We start from the raw sequence: 24,519 nt of genomic DNA, 5'->3' as shown, positions 1-24,519 counted from the left end.
GAAAAGAAAAAAAAAAACCTCTCACATGCAAAGAATGCTCAATGAATTTAGTAGAATGTTTATAATTAAAATTCCTCAAATTAAAAGAACTCTATGCAAGGTAGCACAACCTACATTCACACTAAAGATCGCATCTTACGTTGCACTCAACAATTTAAGACCATTTTAAAATACATGTTGCAGCATAGGAAACTGAGACTCAAAGAATAAACAAATTTTGAGTAGATGACTTATGTAAAATCACGCAGATAAGAAAGCACATCGCCAACGTTTGATTCACCCAGGTCTTAGGAATGCAAACCAAGTACTGAGAATGTCACACTCTGTCCATTTCAGCTCTTTCCTAGAACCTGTTTTGGCAGGAATAAGGTTGCGTGGCGGGGCGGGGGGCGGGGGGGGGGGGGTGGTGGTGGTGGTGGTGGGGGTTGGGGGGGGGGGGGGTTGCTCAACTCCTGAGAGTGGACAGAGGTTGGGCCAGGAATCTGGAGCACCGAAGACAAGGTATCATGATGTGTACTGGAAGTGGCTTCCAATTTTGAGTGGCTTCAGAGTCAGCCTGTCTTGGGTTTCTTCTCCAACTAGCATTGACTTACTTCCCCTTACACTTACTTCCCCTTACCCTGTTCTCCATCCTCATTGTCCTTAGACTTTCTGAAGACTCACCACAACTCACTATTTCCCTACCCCTCCTTTTTCAACTCCCCTTGTTGAAATTCCCTCTAATTTTGGTTTCCAATATACGAACATTCTGAGTCTTCTACTGCAACTTCTTCAGTTTGTTCCTTTTCCTCTAAATATCTGGCGAGGGGGAAGCTGGCTTAAAGGAAAGAAGTGAAGCTTCTCTTCCCACCCGCTCCCCTGTCAGGATTTCCTGATTTCAACTGTTAGATGTAAGAAAATGACTATTAAGCCCATTTCTCCAGCTCCCAGTTCCTTCCTGAGCTGCTATCCAAGATGCTCCCCTGCTCTCTAAATCGGTATTCCCTAACCCCAACGCTTCGGTGTGGCCCGTTTTAGCCACTGGCAACACTTGGGCCCAAGACTTCGGAAACTCCTACTGGAAACTCCTATTTTTTTAGTCCCTGCAACCACTCAGTGCAAAACCCCACAGACCTTGCTCCTGTGGTCCCTCTCCCTTCCTTTCCAATCTCATGGTTACAGTCCACCTTCCTTCCTTGCCCTTCCTGTTAGACTAGTGGTCGGCAAACTGCGGCTCGCGAGCCACATGCGGCTCTTTGGCCCCTTGAGTGTGGCTCTTCCACAAGATAGAGACTTCTGCGCATGGGCCACGAAGTTTCAATCGCACTGTACGTGCGTGACCGCATGTGGTATTTTGTGGAAGAGCCACACTCAAGGGGCCAAGAGCCACATATGGCTCGCGATCGCAGTTTGCCGACCACTGTTAGACTACCTTCTTAACTGGTTTCGCATCTCTCTTACATAGACACACTGCTCATCTGTACGGTGACTGGCTTATATAGAGACAGGACCCCAGGTTTGCACATGAGGAAACCAAAAGCACCGAGAGGCAAACCGCTCAAGATCGTTCCACACCCAGAGCTCCAACCCTATACTGCGAACAGCGATAGATTCAAACAACTGGCCTTTGAAGAAATGAAGCCAACAAACAACAACACAGAGTCACAGCTCGTGCTCTGGGAGCTCCAAATTCTTCTGGGGGGTCAATGGGTCTGATGACAGGAGCAATGCCTGAGAGCCCCGTGGAGTGACTGTGTGGTGACCACACTCTACAGAGGCCACGCGGTGGCTTGGGCCATGCTGTGCAGGTCCTGCTGGGAGCAGTTCCAGCGATTCTAGAAGGAGTAATCAAGATGGGCCTCTCAGAGGGACCTGCTCACACCATCAGGATTGTGCAGATTCTAGAAACAGAAAGTTTAAAGATACAGTCTGGGTTTCTGCGTAAGTGCCACAAAACTGCCCGACTTTGATATACACGGTGCAGTTCTGCACCTGTGGGGGAGTAATAAAGGCTGGTTTAATCTGGGGGAAATATCACTTTGGCGGCTTAAAACGCAAGACTAACCATTGGGACAGTACATTTACTGTCTGTTCTATGTTCACGTCTAGTAACTTGCTCCGATCACCTAAGCTAAAGCAAGATATGGATCTTAAAGAAGAGCTGTTGCAGGTTCTTTTAAAATAGGCTGTAGCTGACAGTGTCACTGGTGGGGGGGGGGGGGGGGGCAGGGGGGGCGGTGGTGGTGGTATAAGTATAAAAAGAGGAAATAAATATGGAAAATAAAAAGTCTCAAGATAGCCAGATTCAGCAAATGTCCTTTCTTTTGATGTATGCTAATGTTGGCAGTACATTCTTGGTGAGATATGTAAACACTGTAAAAAGAGAAACTACAGAAAATACCCCGTTGCTTCGATATGTCTGATGTCCAGCATCATTCTGCGATAATAATGACAGACGATGAACCCAAGCAAAGTTAGAGAACCAGGTGGGAATCATCGGGAGGGAAGTCCAATGAGGGAACAGAAACACCACCGCACAGTCAGGACAGAAAGACGCCCACTCCTGCCGTGTGGCTGTCCAGGAGGTGGGGTGAGGGCGGCAGCCTGGACTGAGGCCCAGCTCGCACTCACTGCGGTGAGACCCTGAGCAGAGGCCTGACCTCCCTCGAATGCAAAATGAAGACAACAGCACCATTTGCTCCACCTGAACTCATAGAAAGAGTAAATGAGCACGAGGACAGAAAGCACTTTCTACCACATCTGGTGCAGAGTCAAACATTCATTGTAGGTCTTTTTGTTTTACCCCCCGGCAAAATAAACTTCATGTCACCCCCCAGGAACTATGCTGAGCAGGGCTCCCATGGGCCTGGACAGCCGGGGTTAGAGGACGGCTCTGTCCCGGAAAAAGCTCGCCCTTTTACTCCGAAAAGTGTTCCTGTTTGAATGTTGCATTGTGTGGCCCCCTACAAACAATACCCAGGTGTTATTTGCCTTACTCCATCCACACTTTCTCCCTGCTGTTTCCTCCAATTCAGTGATTTCCAACCCCTTCTTCCTTCTGGAACTTTTCCATTCTTTACAGCTTACCTTTCAGAGCCGCAGGGTTTTCTAAGCAGAATGGGCATTATTAGGTGCATTCAACACGTGTGAAAATGGAGGCAGGAAGAGAAAGACTGAATTCAGGTATTATAGAGAGAAGAAGTCCTTAATGTGAAGAGCTCAAAAGAAACACATGAACAGCCACTCCAAGCTAGAACTCTGGTCTTCTGACTCCAAAGTTCAGATTCTTTCCTTTCTTTCTTCTTCTTCTTGTTTTTTTTTTTTTTAATGTATCTTTATTGATTTCAGAGAGGAAGGGAGAGGGAGATAGAAACATCCATGATGACAGAGAATCATTGATCAGCTGCCTCCTGCACGCCCCCTACTGGGGATTGAGCCCACAACCTGGGCATGAGGCTCCTGACCGGAATTGAACCCAGGACCCTTCAGTCCACAGGCCGATGTTCCATCCACTGAGCCAAACCAGCTAAGGCCAGGTTATTTCTTAAAGTCCCCCTGAAGGAGACTTTTCTATCATCTACATGTGTAGTTTTATTGATTCAGATTATAAAGATCATATGATCTAGGCAAGGGATGCATACATATCTACAATCGGAGGTGGCTTCAAATAAGGAAGGGAAAAAGAATGTTTTAGTCAGAAAATTTCCTCTATCTTGTGATAAAGGACTGTGGAAAAATATGGCAGATGATGCCTTGTGCTATTGCTCTCAAAACATGTGAAATTAAAATATTTATGTAAAAAAAAAATAACATCTCATTCCTTACTGAGAAAAATGGAGGCTGACAGGAGCAAAACGAATCACCCCCCAACCGCGCCCCCCCCCCCCCCCCCCCAATGCGGTGACTGAGCTGGAGCCAGAATTCAGTCTTCCGAGTCCTCCTCCTGGGTTCCTCCTGCCACACCCATCTGCCTCTGAGCTTTGCTAGCAGAAGAGGATCATCTGATTGGCTGAACGTGGCCTTTAAGGGGTGTGACTCTATAATCTACTATCCAGACCAGGGCACCTGAGAGTGAAAGGGGCACTTTTAATAATTACATGGGGACAACAGAAGTAACCTGAGAATGTCTCACTCAAACTGAGATGTATGGGCACCCGGAACGCCACCTTTATATATTACAGTGCACGGTCCTCATTTCCACATTAGACCGCATGAACTAGTACTTAAGCATTTGTGCTCTCTCTGCCCTTTCCAATCCACAGAGGAGATCTGTCTGGGATAAATAACTGCCTTGAGTTCTTTTAAACATTTTAACTTGTGTTGTTCATGCACAAAAACTGAAGAACACTTACTCCTTCACCACCGGCACACACATTTTGGACAGATCAAAGCCACTGAGTTTCTGAAGATTGCTCAAGGAAGATCACCTGATCGGTATACTCCAAACCCTGCAAGTCCATTGAAGAACCACAGCTCCTTCTTCTTCCTTGATGGCTAACGGGTCATCAAGTCCTACCCATGCTATCTCATGGATATTCAGATATCCAACACCACCACCAACCATATTGATCCAATCTACTTCCTCCTCAGCTGTCTCCTGAGACAGATTGGTTCCTCCTTTTCATTCCCTCCCATCTCTCTCCACAATGCAGCCTGAGTGATCTTCCAAAACATTCCTGCTCTCAAAGCCTAGTGACGCTTCCTTTCCCACCTTCCCTGCAGTTTACAGTTATATGCATCAAGTAACAAACTCCTCAGGGCAAGGCACAAACATGATTTTTTGTTTTCTTGTTGTTAATCCTCATCAGGGGATATTTTTCCATCGATTTTTAGAGAGCGTGGAAAGAGAGAGGGAAAGACAGAGAAACATTGATGTGAGAGAAGCACATTAATTGGCTGCTTTGCACAAGCCCTGACCAGGGCCCAGGCCAATGCAACCAAGGTATGTGCCTTTGATTGGAGCTGAACCCGGGATCCTTTGGTCTACAGGTCAACACACTCTATCCACTGAGCCAAACATGATTTTTTAAAAGAATGTCCATTCGTTCCTGGATCCAGTTTTAAAATCAATGGATCCTATATTTAATGGAAATACTGTTTTCAACCAATTACTATGATGGCTAGACCTTTTATTTTTTTTCCTAAGAAAACAATGAGCAATTCATAAAATTTCTAAAGTAAAAGCTATGTGGGTGTTATCTGGTTTATTCACTAGTTAAAATTCAATCAAACCTCCTGAATATAAAAATATAGAAGTGAATTCCGAGAAGTACCCACACTGTCTTCTCTGTAGCTCAGGCGGGCCATGCAGTCCTGACCTAACAGATTCCCCATCCTGGGCCAGCCATGGTGAGGGCTGGAAGGGGGAGCTCTGTCCTAGCCCAGGAAAGCCAGAGCTGTCCTGGCTCTGTCTGGGAGGGCCCCAGGGAGCTTTCTAGACTTGAGGTGACTTGCAAGCATCACTGCTGGGGTGGCTTTTATCACACTGTTCCTATGACTAGGTGTACATTCCTGAGTACAAGGGCAAAACGGGGTGCAGAAAAATATGTTGGATTCAAAGTTGTGTCCTCAATCTTAAATGAAAAGGAAAACATTCCTAAGGGGAAGCGGGGGGGGAGGATTTACCTACAAAATTCCACTTAACCAATGGGCAAAAGATACAACTGAACTAAATCTACCACTAACCATGTAGATTGCTCCAGGATAGTCTTTCCTTAGGAGAATTAGAAACATTAATTTAGGGCTAAGAGATTAACCCTTTACTTGTCAAGTCCTTGTTCAAAGCACTTTTATAGTGTGTGAGTGTGTGTGTGTGTGTGTGTAGACTGGTGTGCAAGTCTGGAGGAGACCCAGCTACATTCAAATGAAGTATTTCTTCCATATCTTTCTCTCCTCTCTCAGGAAAATGTCTACGTTACTTTTGCAGAAAAGAGGCTTACTCATTGGAGAGACTGATCCATCCTGCTCAAGTCTTGAAAAGTGGACTTGCAGTTTAGAGAGAAGAAAAGTAGGGGACAGGACCTGCCTGCATTTCTGTATCTGCACCCCCAAATTACTGCCGTGATCCTCATGAAATGACCCTCCTTCCGTTGCTGTGGAACAGGTATAGACTGACAGCACACTCCGAGTTCCAGTGTAGATTCTGTCATTTCCTAGCTGTGTGACTCTAGCCAGGTGAGTTCCCTCACGGCTAAAATTGTCACGTCTCAAAGTTCTAGCCACTGTAGAAGACAGTTTCACGCCTCTTCACATCATGTGAAAGACTAAACCTTACAGAGCCTTTGTGGCTTTCTCAAAGCCACAGGATTGTGGGAGATGGAACCAGGAATTAAATTTGACCCTCTGAGTTCCACACCCTTCCTCCCAGCATACTGTGCTTTAAATTCCTTGAGAAAGTGTCACTGAAGGGTAGTGCCATATTAAAGATCAGTTTCCCAAGAGATCCCAAAAGAAAATTAGTAACTGTAGAAAATCACTCATACCTAGGTTTTTTCATGTTATCTACTATTACCATTGCTACTGTTTGATACACCACCTATATGTATAAAAACCTAAATGACATTATGACTGGTCGACTGGTTGCTAGGATGAGGCAATGACCACCAGGGGGCAGACGCTCAGCGCAGGAGCTGCCCCCTGGTGGTCAGTGCACTCTCACAGCCAACCTCCCGAGGCCCAGCCAACCTCCTGCGGTTCCTCCCCCCGGACTGGGCGACAAGGCCTGGATGGGCCCCGACTGCCAGCCAGGCTGAGGAACCCCACCTGTGCATGAATTTGTGCACTGGGCCTCTAGTATTTTATAATGCTGAATACTGGGGTCAACTTCATACATTTTCTATACAGGTTTTATGAATAAAGATAAAAAGCTTATAGACATTGAAGGAATGAGAGCATGTTATAGGATGCATACAAAGACTTAGTTCTCAATTTCTTTCCACACATTTTCTCTTTAGAATTTCGTGACCTACAGAATACTCAATCTAAACAACAGACCTGAAACAGTCATATGAAAGTGAAAATGTTTTAATAATGCCAACAACTGTGCCTCACAGCATTACTGACTTGAACAGAGTGGGACAAAGTCTCTCCAAAAGATGCGAATGATTTTTTTTTAAAGCACAAAACAAGGTCCTTAAATATCTTAGCCACAGATGCCAATAAAACTGAATTTATGTCTCCGTTAACTTAATAATGAAAAAGTCAGCAATGGAAGTGTAGATAAACTTCCCTTTGTCCCTCTTTTCCCGAGAAACTTTCAAATGTTGAAAATCAATTCCTTTTGTCCTCTTAATATTCATCTGCTCCACATTAAATAGAAATTCTGGGCACCGAGTGATTCCCACAGGGTCTTTCATCTACAGAGAGGCCTGGTACAAATTAAGTTCTTACTCTCCCTCCCAAATTATAGATATGCACTCTGGTAGACCATCGATTTATCAGCTCATGGTTGTGCGAGTTCAGTTAATTGTCCTTTATGCACAGTTACTTTGGGGTTGGCCATTGTGGTGCTGTAGCAATGTGGAATCGTACCATGTGCTCTGACTTACAGACCATTTTAGAACGCATTCTGTTAGAGCTCCTTGAGCCATTCAGGCTGTGTGTGTGTGTGTGTGTGTGTGTGTGTGCGTGTGTGTGTGTGTTTTAATATCCTGGAACAATACAAAATAACATTGCCCCTGTCAGTGGTGTCACCTAATAAAATGTTCACAATAGTTATTAAAAATAATGTGGAAAAACAGACTGTGCAGAAAATCTCTTAGAAATGTTTAATTATTGCAAACATGGTTTTAGCACTGGGTTTAGGACCAGTAGTTAAGGAAATGACTTTGATCCCAGGCATGTCATGTGTGTTTGGAGAGCAGCTGACACGGGTATCACTGTTAAATCCCTGCCTTTAGAAAGAAGCCTCGTGCTAATGCTGTCACACACAGCTGAGTGTTGAGTCTCCAAATGGTGCTAGGAAGTTATAAGAATTTCACTTCAATCTGTTACTTCGCAAATAGATCAAAAATTTCCTTTGGCGGAGTTGTTCTTTCAGGTCTCTAATAAAGACAAAACTTGATCAGCGTTCAACCAATTCCACACGTGCCAGAACTCCCCAAATTATTCTAATTTTCACCCCAAAGATTTGTTGGTCTCAATCCAATAGCTGCTTTGATTTGTGATCTCCTGGATCACAACTGAGCACTCTAGAAAGAAGTCTTACCATTTGCAACAACCTGGATGGACCTGGATAGCTTTATGCTGAGCAAAATAAGTCAGTCAGAGAAAGATAAATATCACATGACCTCACTCATTTGTGGAATATAACGAACAACATAAACTGATGAACAAAAATAGATCCAGAGACGTAGAAGCATCGAAAAGACAGTCAAACTTCACAGGGAAGGCAGGGGAGAGGTGGGGGAGGGGGGTAAGAGATCAACCAAAGGACTTGAATACGTGCATATAAGCGTAGCCAATGGACACAGATAGCACGGGGGTCAGGGCATGGGCTGGGGGCGGGAGTGGGCGGGGAGAGGTCAATGGGGGAAAAGGGAGACATATGTAACACTTTCAACAATGAAGAATTTAAATAAACCAAAACTGGAGACCCTGTCCGCCCCTCACCTCGCTGGAGTCCTCCTGCTGATTGATGACGGCCAGCGCGTCCTCCGCCGCCTGCCGCTTGGCCTCGGCCACCGTGCGCTCCATCTTGGCCCGCTCGGTGGTGATCATGTCGTGGGCTTTGCGCTCGGCCTCGGACACGGCCTTCTGCAGCTCGGTCATGGCCTGGCGCTTCACCTCGTTGACGGCCTCCTCTGCACGCCCGCGGGCCACATGGGACAAGAGAACATTCCTCCGTTAGCTCGGGGCTCAGGGTGCGGGCGCTGTCAAACGGGGTTCTATAGGACCCGCGGGACTGTCGCCCCACGGCTGGGGTGGCGGCGCTTCTGGCTACCTACCCACACAGCAGATGCCTGAAATTCCTTAGGAAAGCAAAGGGTGGGACTTTGGCTTGCATTTCTAGGAATATATTTATTTTTAAATATATTTTTTATTGATTTCAGAGAGGAAGGGAGAGGGAGAGAGAGAGAGAGAGAGAGAGAGAGAGAGAGAGAGAGAGAGAGAAACACCAATGATGAGAGAGAATCATGGATTGGCTGCCTCCTGCGCGCTTCCTACTGGGGATGGAGCTGGCAGCCTGGACATGGACCCTTGAGTCCTCAGGGCGATGCTCTATAGACTGAGCCACACCAGCTAGGGCTGGGAATATTTTGTAAACTACTTCTATCATTACTACAGCTTTCCTAGCACCGCTGGTACCTCCAGAAAGGATTGTGAGACCAGGCTAAGTATTTAAAGGACAAAACAACCAGGAGAAACCTGTCCAGATAATTCACAAACATAAAGGCGGCCCGCCACCAGGCTATCGGCCGGTGGTTTTCAACCAGTGTGCCCTAAGGATTGTTAAGACATGCAATACCTATTTAGTCAGGGGCGCTGACCTCTTTTCCGTTAGATTGCCAAATAAAACTTTTTAAAATGACAACAGCTAACACAATAGTCACGGGTGTGAATGAATCAACATTATGCCTATTTTTTTTCTCAGAATTTAGTCATTAGTTTATGTGTGCCACGATATGAAAAAAGTTGAAAATCACTACTATACGTGACTACAAACATAGAAAAGTACACGGGTGAAGTTTTCAGAAAGAAGAAAGGAAATACATTTTATACACACACATATTTAAGGGCGAACAACTGTTTTAGTGGTAAAAAAAAAATAAAGCACAATAGTAAAAAGGTAATTCGTATAGCAATTAAGTTAGTGCAGACCTTTTAAAGAAAATCGATGATAAAACAGATGATTCAGCTTTTCCTTTTCTTAAATCATTTCTTGAGTAATAGGGATATGTACCTTTATAGACTAAATGACAGAGATTTTCAAAAATCATTTTCTCATTTACAAATTTTAGCCTGTTGTCTATCCAGTTAATCCAATAAGTGCACAGTTTCACAATAACCAACTGTTGCTCTGGACAAATAGAACGGAATCATATCACGGGCCGGAACAATCAGGCCTGCCCACAAACCTGCAAGGTGTCCAGTTAGCTTTTTTATTTTAGCTGTGGAAAGTGTGCAAAGATTTGGCTAATGTACAACATAAGATTGACAACTAAAACAAGTAATTTCCATTTAAAAAATTAACTGTTCTAATTAACAAGGGAAAATATCCTCCCTCTGAATTAGTTTATCTAATTTTCATCTTTATTCAAAGCAAAATGACAATGATTAATTGAAAATTTAATAAGCAGTAATTATTAACTTGGCAAACCTAGTACCAATTAACACTCTATTAAAACTAATTATGACATGTTTCAAGTGCTTGCACTTAATTGTTTCACCCACTTAAAACGCACCTTAATTAAATGTTCTGTTTAATTAAAAACATAGATTCCTAATAAAAATGTTTTACTGTAGATTAAAAATGTAAGCGATGCAAATACTCCTCTGGTTCCTTAAATGTTTATGGTTTATTTCACACATCTACGGTCCGTGACTTGAGGATCATCAAGAGCTCTCCACTGGTAATTAACTGCCATGACTTCTGTAGCCTTCCTCCTTTTAGCAGCATTATTCCTGAAGTTCATTCATTTGTAATTACTGTCTGATGGGTTTTATAAACTAAAATATAAGGGGAAAGAGCCAGGCTGTAAATATTAAGTAAAATACCTTAAGCTGTTATTGGTTGCTTTAAGATATGCAGTTAAACTCTGAATGGAAACGGTATGGCAGAGCTTACAGCACCTTCTTCAGGAACAGACAGAAAAAATGCCTTTATTACACGATCATAAATGCCTTGGGGCACCAGGGAAGTGCTGCCCTTCTAACTATACAGCCAGGGTCTAATTTAGCTTGAATATTCAGAGCGAATTAAAATTCTATCTAAGTGGTAATACAGGACAATAATTTTTGCTTACCATCCAAGCTGTAGCTTGACTAATTGTATATGCAAATCAGGCAATTTGTATTTAAATTATGCATTCCTATTCTAATCCCACAGGCATATACAGATCAGCAAAGAGAATTGGTAGGACATTTTCAAGGTGCTTGAATATTTATTACCAATGGGCAAACATTCGCTGATCAGTTGAAAAGATATATATATATATATATATCATATATATACTGAAGAAAACATTCAGTTGCAATGTAAGAACCATCTTTATGTTAGATTTGTTCCAATTTTATTAAAGACCTTTTGTAATTTTAGCGTATGTTTTGTTTCCTTTGCTTTTAAAAATACTACTTGAGGGGAAAACTGATGGGACCTTCAGCATTTGTTAACATTCCAATACTTTAAAATGTATACTGTTATATTAAACAGTATTATTGAGCAACATGAAAATTTTGAATAAAGTCTGTAGATTAAATAATAGTGATGTAACAATGGCCTGTTCTCAGTTTGGTAACCGTATTGTGGTTACATAAGAGACTGTCCTGTTAGGAAATTAACATATTGGGAAAATTACACCTGCAAGTTACTTTCAAATGTTGGGGGGCGGGGGGGGGGGGGAATAATAGAATGCATAACAGAAAAAGGAAAGGAGGGAAGAGAGGAAAAGAGAAAATATATTAAAGCAAATACAGTAAAGTAGGGAAAACCGGGTGAAAGATTTAAGAGAACTTTTTAATAATAATTCTTAGAACTCTCTGCACGTTTGATATCGTTTCAAAATAAAATGGTGGAAGCTATTACATCATGTGCCTTTAAATACAAGATACGCTTTTTGCAATTACAATTTCCTGTGAAAAGGGACTCAGGAATATGTGGATGTGGTTATATTTCCACTATTTTTGTTACACTACATTGTGGTTATACTACACTGACTTTTGAGAGCTCCACCCTGGATATTTTTCAAATGCTTTCAACTTTATTTTATTTCTTATCAACTGTCAAAAAGGTAACGTATACTATTTTCATTGCAAAGACACACTTTATAGGTTTTTCTCTTAAAAAAAAAAGTAATTTGCCCACAGCAAATTTCAGAATCCTGGAGAAAGCTTTCCAATTGTAACAGGCTGAGTGCAGATGCCACTTCTGTGTTTTCATTACGAGGGATGCCGTGACACGGCTAACACTAGACACGCTTTTTAAGGCGCCTATGGAGATAAAGATTATAAGCAGTTATTCGAGATTTCAAGACGAAACTGTCATCTATACTTTGGGAACTGAATACACTCCTTAATATTTAGCATCAATCCATAGAAACTACTTGTGAACGATTCCTATGCATATTAGAAAGACCATCTTAGACTGAAGACCTAATATACATGATAGGCATATCTAAAAAATACCCCAAACATTTACTTAATTAACGTTTAACTCTTCTTAGAGCAGGCGCATACACAATAGACACAGGTGTTCATCTTCCTCTACACTTGAAGTCTTCACAACGTAAATTATACCCAGAATTGGTCATAGAAACCCACAAAACAGACAATAAGTAATAGTGAACACAGTAGATGACAACATGTCTACCAAAAAACTGATGAAGTGGACAATACATAGTGCAGTTATTGTCTTTTTGTTAAAACAATCACTTGGTTGTTATATAATTAACAAATTATGAAATTTACTCATTTAAAGTTTATAATTCAATATTTTTAGTATACTCAGAGTTGTGCTACTATCACTACAATTAATTTTTAGTAGTATGTTTAATGCAATTCTGAATCTGCTTCCAACTGCTTACTACTTATGGTAGGACTTCCTTTGTGCACAGCTATTCAAGTTGCCTTTCCTACAAAGATGGTAGAGTCAGAAGAAGAAATCTGCTCTCACTTAAGAGCAAACAAAGAAGTGAGCACATCATAGCACAGAAGGAATGTGGATTACACAAGACTTTGCTGTCAATTTTTCTTTATGAACTATCGAGGGTTTGATCTAAACAAGGCAGATGCAAAAACGCGCTCCCTCAAGTAAAAAGTCATCCTTCTGCCGTACAAACTAGGGATTGTTTGTGCCTCTTATTGGAATCAGTTGCACTGACAGCTTAAAAATGGGGGAGAAAAATGGCCAGAAGAAAGATGTAGCAATTCTTTTTCCAGATAGGTGGCAGCCAGCACATTTTAACAGATTAGGAGTATCCCATCACTATTGCTTACACAGAAAACCTTAGACGGGATGTTGTAAACCTGGGAAGACGAGGCAGCTGAGCAGAATATATAGCTGACCTTAATTTTAAGCTGGATGGGTCTATCTTGGACATGCAAGAGAGTTTTCTGGTTCTCAACCTAAGTTACTAAGCCTAGAAGACTATCAGATTTTAAACTCCATATGGCTCTGAAAAAAAAACAGGTATTTCTTAGAAAATCTATAAAAAGCACTTGGCTAAGAGCCAAGGGAATAAAGTCAGAAAGTTGTACAGAGCTGCACACACATCTGAGTCAAATAAAAACTGAAAGAGGAAACTTTTATAAAAAACAAAAACACAGGAAACCATTTCCCTTGCCTCTTGCTCCCTAGTTAGGGTTCCTAGCCCTACACTCACCTGGCCGCTGGCAGAAATAACAGTTTTCAGTTTCTCGGCTCAGAAAAGCTATTTTAACATTTGGAGTCATAGCAGCTCCAAGCCACACTATGTATTTGTCATGTCATCTTTAACTCTTGAAACAGGCTGATGCTTTATCTCCTGAGTTGGTCTCTCTCTAAGATTTTTGCGCAACTTCTATAGTGTTGGTGTTCCACCAAGATTCTGCCAGATCTGAGTTGCGTTAAGCCCAATACGTCAATGAATCAATAGGAACTTTAAATCTCATTCCAAGTGTAGGGCAATATCTCTTAAGGAAAATCAAAGGGAAAGGAAAAATGGTAGGAGTTTAGCAACTTAAAAAAAATATTTAGCTGTGATTACTGAATATTATTAATTAGCTCAGAAGATCAACTTTAAAAATTGGTTATAATCGTAAGTAACATTTCTGAGTGTCTCCACAAGTCTGTTAGTTTTGATGTGGTCTTCATTAAAATTTAAAAATTTAAATTATAAAACACCAGGGTTTTTTTCATGAAGAAAACATTGCATGAAATGAAACCATGTTAGTCCCTGAAAAACAGGGGTTTATAATGAAAATATGGCCAGCCTCTCAATTACAGTACCCCGAGCAAATGCTACTAAATTCAAAACTATCGCAGGCTCCAATCAGGCCTCGTTTAAGAATATTAATCAGGATTTTTACATTTTGTTTTGTTGGGGGGTGTTCTGCATGGTTTTGTGGTGGTGGTGGTTGTTAGCCGTAAAGTCCTTTCTTGTCATTCTTCACATCGCTGCATTTAACAACTGCACACAGCTGCCAGAACACTAGACTCGTGTTTTTAAACAATTCTTACCAGCTTTCTTCCAGATCTCCTCTGGCACATATCCAGAAGCAGGCCTGTGAAGGAATTCCCGATGTGCATCTATAAAAAGGATAAAAAGCAGTGGAGAGAGGAGGAAAGCACATGAGCACCATTATGTCATTACAAGGAGGAGACGTTAGCTATGCCCATTCTATTGGCTTCGTTACAAAAACAGCTTTAAAGGGCTAAGCATTTCACTTCTAGAAAATAAACAAAAATAGCAAGACCAGTCGTCAGGGCTGGGTCTTGGCCTAAATGCCTTGTATGCTTAAAGCCGAAGCGATTTGAGTGATTTCATTCTACAATGTGTTTGGAAAAACTGCTCCCAGTGTGGACCACTACAGGAATTTCCATGGGTATATTTTGTCTACAGAAAACAAATTGCATTGGTAGTTTTTCTTTCAAGAGTCAAATGGGAAGTTAAAAAAATAAAATGTTACGATAATAAAATTTTCAACCAGCTCTGACTCTACCACCTTCCCATAAATAGTGAACCTTACTGTGTGGCTAACCAGTTCTCACACTCAATTACTTCTTGTCAGCCGATTTCTCAACAGAAACTTTGCAAGCCAGAAGGAAGTGGCAAGAAATATTCAAAGTGATGAAAAGCAACCAAAATCACTCTACCTAGCAGAGCTATCACTTAGAATTGAAGTTAAGATAAAGAGATTCCCAGACAAGAAAAGCTAAAGGAGTTCATTGCCACCAAACCATATATTTAATATTAAAATATTAAAGCATCTTCTTTAAGAAGAAAAAAAGAATATATGAACAATAAAATGGCAATAAATACTACATATATATGTATATATATATACACACATATATATGTGTGTGTATATATATATACACAAATATATATGTATATATATATGTAGTATTTATTGCCATTTTATTGTTCATATATATATACACATATATATGTATGTGTATATGTGTGTATATATATATATATATATATATATATATATATATATATATTTAAAAATTTTTCACACAAATTAGATCACATGAATTTGACATGGGTGAAAGCAAGAGAGAATCATTAGAATGGATTCAAATATTCAGTGGACCAAAGATGCTTTACAAAAAAGAAAATGAAGTTCCACTTTAAATGAAATACTGTCCTTATTATGCTTGTCAAAATTCAAGTTTGAGAAAACAGATAATCCTATATAATAAAAGGGTCATATGCAAATTGACCCTAACAGCAGAACAACTGGGAATGACTGGTCACTATGACACACACTGACCACCAGGGGGCAGACGCTCAATGCAGGAGCTGCCCCCTGGTGGTCAGTGCGCTCCCACAGGGGTAGCTCTGCTTAGCCACAAGCCAGGCTGACGGCTGCCAGCACAGTGGTGGTGGCGGGAGCCTCTCCCGCCTCCTCAGCAGCGCTAAGGATGTCCGGGCTGCCAGAGGGATGTCTGACTGCCAGCTTAGGCCCGCTCCTCCTCCGGGAGCGGGACTAAGCCAGCAGGTGGACATCCCCTGAGGAGTCCCAGACTGCGAGAGGGCACAGGCCGGGCTGAGGGACCCCCCCCCCCCCCCGCCGAGTGCACAAATTTTTGTGCACTGGGCCTCTAGTATAATAACAAAACTGATGTAGGAATGCTAATTTCCAAATAACATGTTCATGGAAATGACATGGAACTATCTATATCTATAGTTCAAGTGCATAGTTCAATAAACTTCAAGTGTATACAATCATCTATAGCTAAAATATTCACTACATGTCTTCCATATTGGATTTTCAATAAAAGTATATGTAATTAGAAATTTTGAAGAAGAAAATCATTTTAACTTTAGATGATATAATAATCATTCAATTCTTGATAAATTTCAAGTAACTAAAATTTTCTCTAGCTGTATATAGCAAGTAGCAGACTGATTTTTTAAACAATATTTCAACTAATGGTATGTTGAAGGTCAAAAGAAATTCAATCATCCAGTTTTCTATATTTTGGGAAGCTACAGAATTTTGAAAATGGAAAAAAACCAATCATTTTAGCTAAGTATATGTCATTTTATACTTAAATGCCTCAAATAAATATGAGTGTTTTGAATCCTGTAGGGTATAGGTTATCACCTGACCAGCAAACAAGATATCCCCAACTCTTTTGAATTAGGAAAGGCGTATTATAGTTTGGTGAAGGGTATATGAAGCCTCTGCACTGTCTTTGCAATGTTTCTTTAAAACTAAAATTATTACAAATATAGAAAGTTTTATTTATTTTATTTTTTTAAAAATATATTTTATTGATTTTTTTACAGAGAGGAAGGGAGAGAGATAGAGAGTTAGAAACATCGATGAGAGAGAAACATCGATCAGCCGCCTCCTGCACATCTCCCACTGGGGATGTGCCCGCAACCCAGGTACATGCCCTTGACTGGAATTGAACCTGGGACCCTTCAGTCCGCAGGCCGACGCTCTATCCACTGAGCCAAACCGGTTTCGGCAGAAAGTTTTATTTTTAAAAGTTTACGTAATTTTATGACTTGATAATCAGAGAAACTAGGCATATGCATACGTATGTGCACATTCATTTCTATAAAATAAATGACAAAACCCAAAATGTCTTTAAGTAATTTTCATTCATAAAACAAAAATCCTAGATAAAATAGTTTGGTGCACATATAACTTCAAGGAAATGTGATATAGCTAATTAGATTTGTTGAAATTACTTTCTACATCACTTATAAGAGTATCTAGAATAAATGAAGTCAATCAAGTTCACATTCAACCACATGACACAATGAAACAGAGAGATTTACTTATGACAACTTTTAAAGGCAATTGTATGGAAACCCTTTGACTTAATAGTTTATTCTTAGAGGAGGCAAGAAAACACAATAGGGTAAAGACTATTCATAATTGGACAGCTAGATGCAAGAAAAATGAAACTAGACCACTTTCTTACACCATATACAAGAATAAACTCAAACTGGGTTAAAGAATTAAATTAAGACTCAAAACCATGAAACTACGAGAAGAAAGCACAGGCAGTAAAATTTCTGACATTTCTCTTAGCAATATTTTTTTCTGATATATATCCTTAGGTAAGAAAAACAAACAATAAAAAGGGGGGTCCCATCAAATTAAAAAGTTTTTGTACAGCAGAAGAAACCATCAACAAAATGAAAAAAGCCTACAGAATGGAAGAAGATATTCACCATTGATATAACTGATAAGGCATTAATATCCAAAATTTATAAAGAAGTCATATAACTCAAAACCAATAATCCAACTAAAAAATGGGCAGGGGACCTAAATAAACACTTTTCAAAAGAGGACATACAGATGGCCAAAAGACATATGAAAAGAAACTCAATGTCACTAATCATCAGAGAAATGCAAATTGAAACTACAATGATAGATCCCCTCAAACTTGTCAGAATGGTTATCATCAATTAATCAACAAACAACAACCGTTGGTGCGGATATGGAGAAAGGGAGCCCTTGTGCAACTGTTGGTGGGAAAGCAGATTGGTACAGCCATAGTGGAAAACAGTATGAAATTTTCTCAAAAAATTAAAAATGGAACTGTCTTATGACCTAGTGCAGGGGTGGGCAACCTTTTTGTGAGTGCGTGCCAAAACCAGCAAAATCTCTGACTCAAAATTCTTCTGCATGTCAACCCTAATTTTTTGAGAACATGTTACGCCTATTTGATATCTCTTAAGGTGTACGTATGTGAAGAACCTTGAAGAAATAATAAAATTTTATCGAGTGACAAAAACACAGTATATGATGATGAAAAATACATTTATTTTTTAATGTATACATGTTATGTAAAATTATTTATTTATCTAAGATCCACCTACACTGAATTTATCTGAAAAATAAAAAAGTCGATATTAAGAAAAAAATTGTAAATGGAAGATTATAAGAGAGGGTTTCGCGTGCCAGCAGAAGCTACTGGCGTACCATGTTTGGCACACGTGCCAGGGGTTGCCCACCCCTGACCTAGTGATTCCACTTCTGGGTACATATCCCACCAAAACCACAAACACGAATGAGTCCCCTGTTCATTGCAGCACTGTTTACAATAGCCAAGATATGGAAGCAACCCTAGTGCCCATCAATAGATGACTAGATGAAAAAGCTGTGGTACACACGGGGGTGGGCAAACGTAGGTTTATTGTGAGTATGCAAAACACAGAGTTTATTCTTCTATTATTACTTATTAATTTGTATTTTTTCCATACAAACAAATGCAAATCTACCTTTGCCCACTCCTGTATCTACAATGGAATACTATACAGCCATAAAAAACAATGAAATTTTACCATTTGAGACAGCATGGATGGAACTAGAGGGTATGATGCTAAGTAAAATAAGTCAGAGAAAGAAAGACAAATACCACATGATTTCACTCTTATGTGGAATCTAAAGAATAAAATAAACAAACAAAAGAGAAACAGACTCAGAGAGAGATCAGACTGATGGCTGTCAAAGATGATGGCGGTTGGCGGTGAGGGGGCTGGATAAAAATGATAAAGGGATTCAGAAGTACTAATTAGTCACAAAGCATTCATAGTACTGTAAATTATAGCACAGGGACTACAGTCAACAATATTGTAATAATATCTACGGTGCCAGGTGGGTACTTGAAATATTGGGGGGATTGTTTTATAAAGTATATGACTGGCCACTATGCTCTACACCTGAAACTCATACAAAATAATACTGAATGTCAATTGTAATTGAAGAATGGATGAATAAATATCACAAACACACAAAAGAGAGAAAAGTCTGGAGAGGAAAAAAAAAAACCTCACCAAAAAAAACACATATACAAAAAATGCCTTCACCAAAGTAGCAAAAAGAGTTGTTTTCACTTATTGGGTTATAGAAAGATCAAGTGCTCCATAAAATTATTTCCTATAAATGGCCAATCATTTTACAGGGAACAGGCAAGGCCCATTATCTATGCATAAGATATCCATTACCAGTCCCAGTCAGCATAGTCAGAGAAGAGTTCGTTCTAGAGCCCAGTGAAGCTGAATTGTGGCTCAGGCCTTTACTAGCCATGTGACACTGGGCAAGCTCGCTGCTACGTATCTCAGTTAGCATATGTATACAGTGGGGACAATACTACTACATTGGAGAGCACTGCTGTGAGACTTGAATGAGGTTCTTCCTATTATGTGGTTAGCACAGCACATCCTAAACTCTCATTAGATGTTGTTGCTATTATCCTCATTAATATTTAGTAGGTTGTCCAGAAGGACTATATACTTATGTTCTCATCAATAACTAAGGTGAAAAAAGACCTTAAAGCTTGTTTTTTCTCTCCTAGCACTTAAATCAAATAGCATAAAACTTTAAAGAAAACAAAACCATTGTAGAGGTTTAAATTAAGCAACACATACCAGTAATTTTTTGTTCCCTGCTTTTAAGTCACTTGAGGATAGATGTTATTTTTATAGTTAACAAGTCACTGTCTTAGTCTTTGATGAAAAGTCCCCCAATTTCTTGGATGGTATTTTTATAAATTTTATTCTAACCTCATGAATGTTTACAACCTCCACATATACACAATTTACTCAAAGATAATGTATATGGCTCAGTCGCTGCCCACCTTCCCATATGCTGTATAGTAGACATCGTCCACATACCACATGCTAGAAAGTGGTGCAGTATTTCACCTACCTGGCTATATCTCTTAATGGGGGGAAAAGAGGAGGCATATGTAATACTTTCAACAATAAAGAATTATACAAATAAATAAATAGAAAAAAAAAGAAACAAAGCAAAAAAAAATTTTTTTTTTGCAATGACACTTAGGTTCAAACTCCACTTAACCTAGAAACCTGATAGAAATACTAAAGCCAATCAAGCAAACTCTTTCTTAATACTCTACTACTTCATTAAATAATCTTTTTTTTCAAAACAGCAGCAGAATCTGAAGGCAAATTATTTTTATAAAATACACATGCATTGTCCTATATATATATATATATATATATATATATATATATATTTTACAATAACCTCTTCAGTTCTAAGTGTGTCCTACCAATGGAAAGAATGGAGTAATTAATAATAGATGTATTCCTCAGAATCTATTTTGATGCATCGACTAATACCATAACAGCTACACAAACCAAATGACTAATAAATGTAATATTTCTCTCCTGATGAAGTGTCAGCAATAACAGAATCTATATAGGCAAAACTGAATTTTAAAAACAATAAGAATCTTGTAGTTGATCAATGTTATGAAAGAAAACTTCTCTCCTAGGACTTCCTTACTTTAGAACAGTGGCTAAGTTAGACAAACGTATGCAAAAGACCTTACGTTTCGAAGGCTCAGAGTCTAAAGAAGCTATTTTTTAACCATTAACTCTTGACTCCCTATAAAATGTCAGTTGCCATAAAATGGATAGTTTAATAAAATGTAGTGGCAGAAACAAAGAAGAGCTTATACGAGATGGTTTAAAATGTGAAACATTTATCTGTGTCTACAGAAAGATGAAAAACAATACAGAAAAGCCCTCCTAAAGTAAGTGCAGCTTGCCTTGGGATGCAAATTGCTTAGGGGCAAGAGAAGAGGAAAAGCCCCCAGAAGCTAACACATCTATTAAGAGTGAAGCCCCAGCCAAGGTGGGAAAAATGTTATAAGAAACGGGAAAGAACACAAAGCAATAGATGATGTATGAAAAACATGGTTGATGCACTACACTTACGACAGAATGGAGACCATTGGATACTAGATGCAGCGAGGGCCGCCATCAATATACATGAAGGGATGAGCTGATAGCCTTTGGAGAACCAATGTGACCTCACATGACCCAGGACAGCAAGGCTCAAAGCTTGGCAGCACCTAGGCATGGCCTTCATCCTGTAGTGGGCAGAATGAGGCTGTGATCATGATAATAGCTATTACAAAACCATCAGAAAACAGGAAGGGTTAAGAAAGTTCACTTTTCACAAATGCTACGTATTTTTGTTTTTAAGGATAAGCAATTCAAAAATTTCAATATTATGTTTTGAAAGCTCAAACCCAACCTTCATTAGGATTTCCATCTTTAATAATAAAAATACCTAATGCTCCAGGAGGCAGTCTGCTAAAAGATGGACATCTTTTAAAATAGTCACATCTTTTTAGACACCGTATACTTAAATACACTAGGCACTTCACATCAGAGCTCAGCTGAATGGTCTTGAAATGAATTTCATTCTGTGATTTAAAGGACTCAATGCAAATGTATAAAACTCTAAACATTTATATGCAGATATACTCTAAAGAACTTGTCTGTGGTTTTTAGAATTTGATAGTATAGAAGTTGAATGCTGTATTTCTTTGGTTGGAAGTAAACTATTTTTCTATGGCCTTCCATTATGAATTAGGGTTCCAAAGGTACAAAAGATCTACATAGATATAAAAGCCTAAGCAACCGTTCAACTGTTTGACTGGTTGCTATGATGTGCACTGACCACCAGGGGGCAGATGCTCAACACAGGAGTTGCCCGCTAGTGGTCAGTGAGCTCCCACAGCAGGAGTGCCGCTCAGCTGACCGAGGGGCGCCAGATGCAGGGCTCACGGCTGGCCGCTGCAGCCTGGAGACCGCAGTGGAGCAGCAGCGAGCCTACAGAGCAGTGGCAGCAGGTGCAGTGGGGCCGGGATGAGCAGCAGCAGGCAGGAGCAGGAGGCGGAGTCAGACAGCCAGTTTCAGCCCGATCCCCGCAGGCCATGCTGAGGGACCCCACCAGTGCACGAATCCGTGCACTGGGCCTTTAGTTTATTATATAAGACAAAATTCCCCTGTTCTAGTTTCTCTGCCTATTAAATAAAGTTGTCACCTACAAATTACTGCGTGGAATCCTTTCTAAATTAAAAAAAAAATACCTCAAAATCTACTATAACTTCATAATATCAGCTGCCAAGCAAAAACACTAGTTTCATATACCACTATTCTTTGAAGTTCCTTTTGAGATTACGTGTTAGAAATAATAAGGATAACAATTACTTATATCATACCTACTATGTGTCATTTAATATGCAAATACCTATGAGTTGTATATTAATTATTATCCCCGATTTACAAACGAGGGAACTGAGGCAGAGAGTTCAAGGTCACAAGACTAAGAAGAGAAACCAGGGATTCAAATCCAAACATTCTGCTCAGAATCAGTGCTTTCAACCTTCATGCTAAGCCAGTGCTGAGAAACTCTACAATTCAACATGACAATCATAAAGTTTGCCAGCCAGAGGAATTTTAAATACCAATTCCTCTACCAATCTACTCGGGGCACAGAGTGGCATTAATTTAACAAATTTCTATGATTTTTTAGGAACAATTAACTTAATGTTTCGTTCCATTTAAAGCAAACAAAACCTCTCTCTGAAATTTCTCTTTCTGGCAAGAGCTAAACCTTTACCAAAACACACTGGTACTTTCTACATTTCATACCCTCTCGTCACAATATTATTTAAAAAAACAAAAACAAAAAAAAACACGGGAAAATGTGATCATATTTCAGCTTTACGCTTCAGTCTCTAACATTAGTCCTAAGTCTATTTTTAGATAAGACTCTCTAACGATGCAGAAGACTTCTTGAGAAAAATAAAGATTCTAGAATATACAGATTCTAGAATAGTTTAAAAGCAGTAAAAATAAAGCAATTTAGAGACTAAAATGTCAGGAGCCAAGAGAGAGCTGTGCAGAGCATATCGAGATGAAAGGAAATGAAGGTAAAGGAGGAGAAGCGACAACACAGAGACCCAGATACTCTAGGAGCACATCGAGTGTAGCCAGCAGCTCCCTACCTACCTATATGTACAAAAGTAACTGTACGTAAGCAATAAAATGTCAATTCTGATGGCATTAACTTGTTATCTGTAAAAATACAAATGCATAAATATGTCATACTTTGAAAATAGAAAAAAAATGTTTAAAAATTTAGCTTTCCGATTTTGTGAAGACTTGGATATTTATAGAGTTTTTCCCTGGAGTAAGTTAATAATAATAATAATAATAATAATAATAAAATCTATTATTTCAAGAATAAATCTATTATTTTGAAAGTCCTCAAAGATATTAACCTATATTTAACTTAAAGAGTAGAAGTAACATCATAAGTTCAATGTGTACTCAATTTTAAAACTGTTTAAGAGGCTATTCCAAATAGTCCTCATTCAATATCTGGGGGGGAAAAAATCCCAAAATTCAATTAGGAATAGTTAATCATGTTATCTTACTAACCCCCTCACAATGACTGAATAATATGGATATATTTCGAAAGTAAGAATGGTGATGGGTTTAGCAAATACAATAAAGCAGTCCTGTAAGTTACATTCTCCTGTGCAGCCCCCAAACACAATTTTAAAATGCTAAGAATGTGTATGTGACTAAACATTGCCAGAATTTCCAAGCTAGAGATATAACTAGGGCAACCTTGTGAACTAAACAGTATACTTCCTATGATGTTATTCTGAAGTTCTCAAGTTCTCATTTGAAATCAGACAACAGCTTAAGAATTCAGAAAGTCAGGTTAGAAAACACACAACATAACTCTAGGATATGGAGATCTATATGTACATAAATATACAGACATACTATAGCTCCATCTGGATTCAAATACCTCACTACCCACTTCACAGAGCCAACAACAACAACAAAAGCTTTATCAGCCAATCATCTCCCATCCTTTCATTACACATCACTATATTCAACTCCAAAACCTAGGTGAGAACCTTGGAAAGCACTGAATGTAAGTGTTATGGTCCCTGATTACAACCTGGTTTGTAATTTACAGCCACAGCCAAATCTGTAAGTATAGTCACATGCCGACCCCACAAGATGGAACTCAAAGGCCTCAAGAATCTACCGGTAAGTACAGAGAGTAAAATAGCGGCTGCCCGCTCAGATGTGCGCATTGTGTGGCTCTTGACAGGTTTCCTCTGAAGGTGTCATGGTTTCTTAAGAGGAAATCTAGGGTCTGCGTCCCTAAGGACATGACTGTCTTACCAGAATCCAAACAAATAAATGAAATACTTGTAGCCTTTGAATAATACCACCTACCAAAGCTTAAAGCCAAAGCAGTGTTGCCAAAAATATGAATTCCTTCAAGCATCGTTAAAAGTCATATAACTCCCCTTAAGAAGGAGTCTTTAGAAACCATTTTACTCTTTCGGTCACACAACAG

At 39.6% G+C, this 24,519-nt stretch overlaps 1 protein-coding gene across 1 annotated transcript in view; it reads right to left on the bottom strand.

Moving 5' to 3' along the window:
* The window catches only part of RUNX1T1 (RUNX1 partner transcriptional co-repressor 1), a 151,442-nt gene that overhangs the window by 8,924 nt on the left and 117,999 nt on the right, over window positions 1-24,519 (bottom strand). Inside the window, 2 exon segments of the mRNA XM_070392290.1 lie at window positions 8,590-8,780; window positions 14,354-14,422. Of these exon segments, the coding sequence (XP_070248391.1) occupies window positions 8,590-8,780; window positions 14,354-14,422 (260 nt within the window).

This window comes from Myotis yumanensis, unplaced genomic scaffold, assembly GCF_028538775.1.
Source record: "Myotis yumanensis isolate MYYU_CA2020_CCGP unplaced genomic scaffold, mMyoYum1.0.hap1 SCAF_15, whole genome shotgun sequence".
Taxonomy (NCBI): Eukaryota; Metazoa; Chordata; class Mammalia; order Chiroptera; family Vespertilionidae; genus Myotis; species Myotis yumanensis.
The sequence above is the reverse complement of the archived record's forward strand: the minus strand, read 5'-3'. Positions and strand labels throughout refer to the sequence as shown.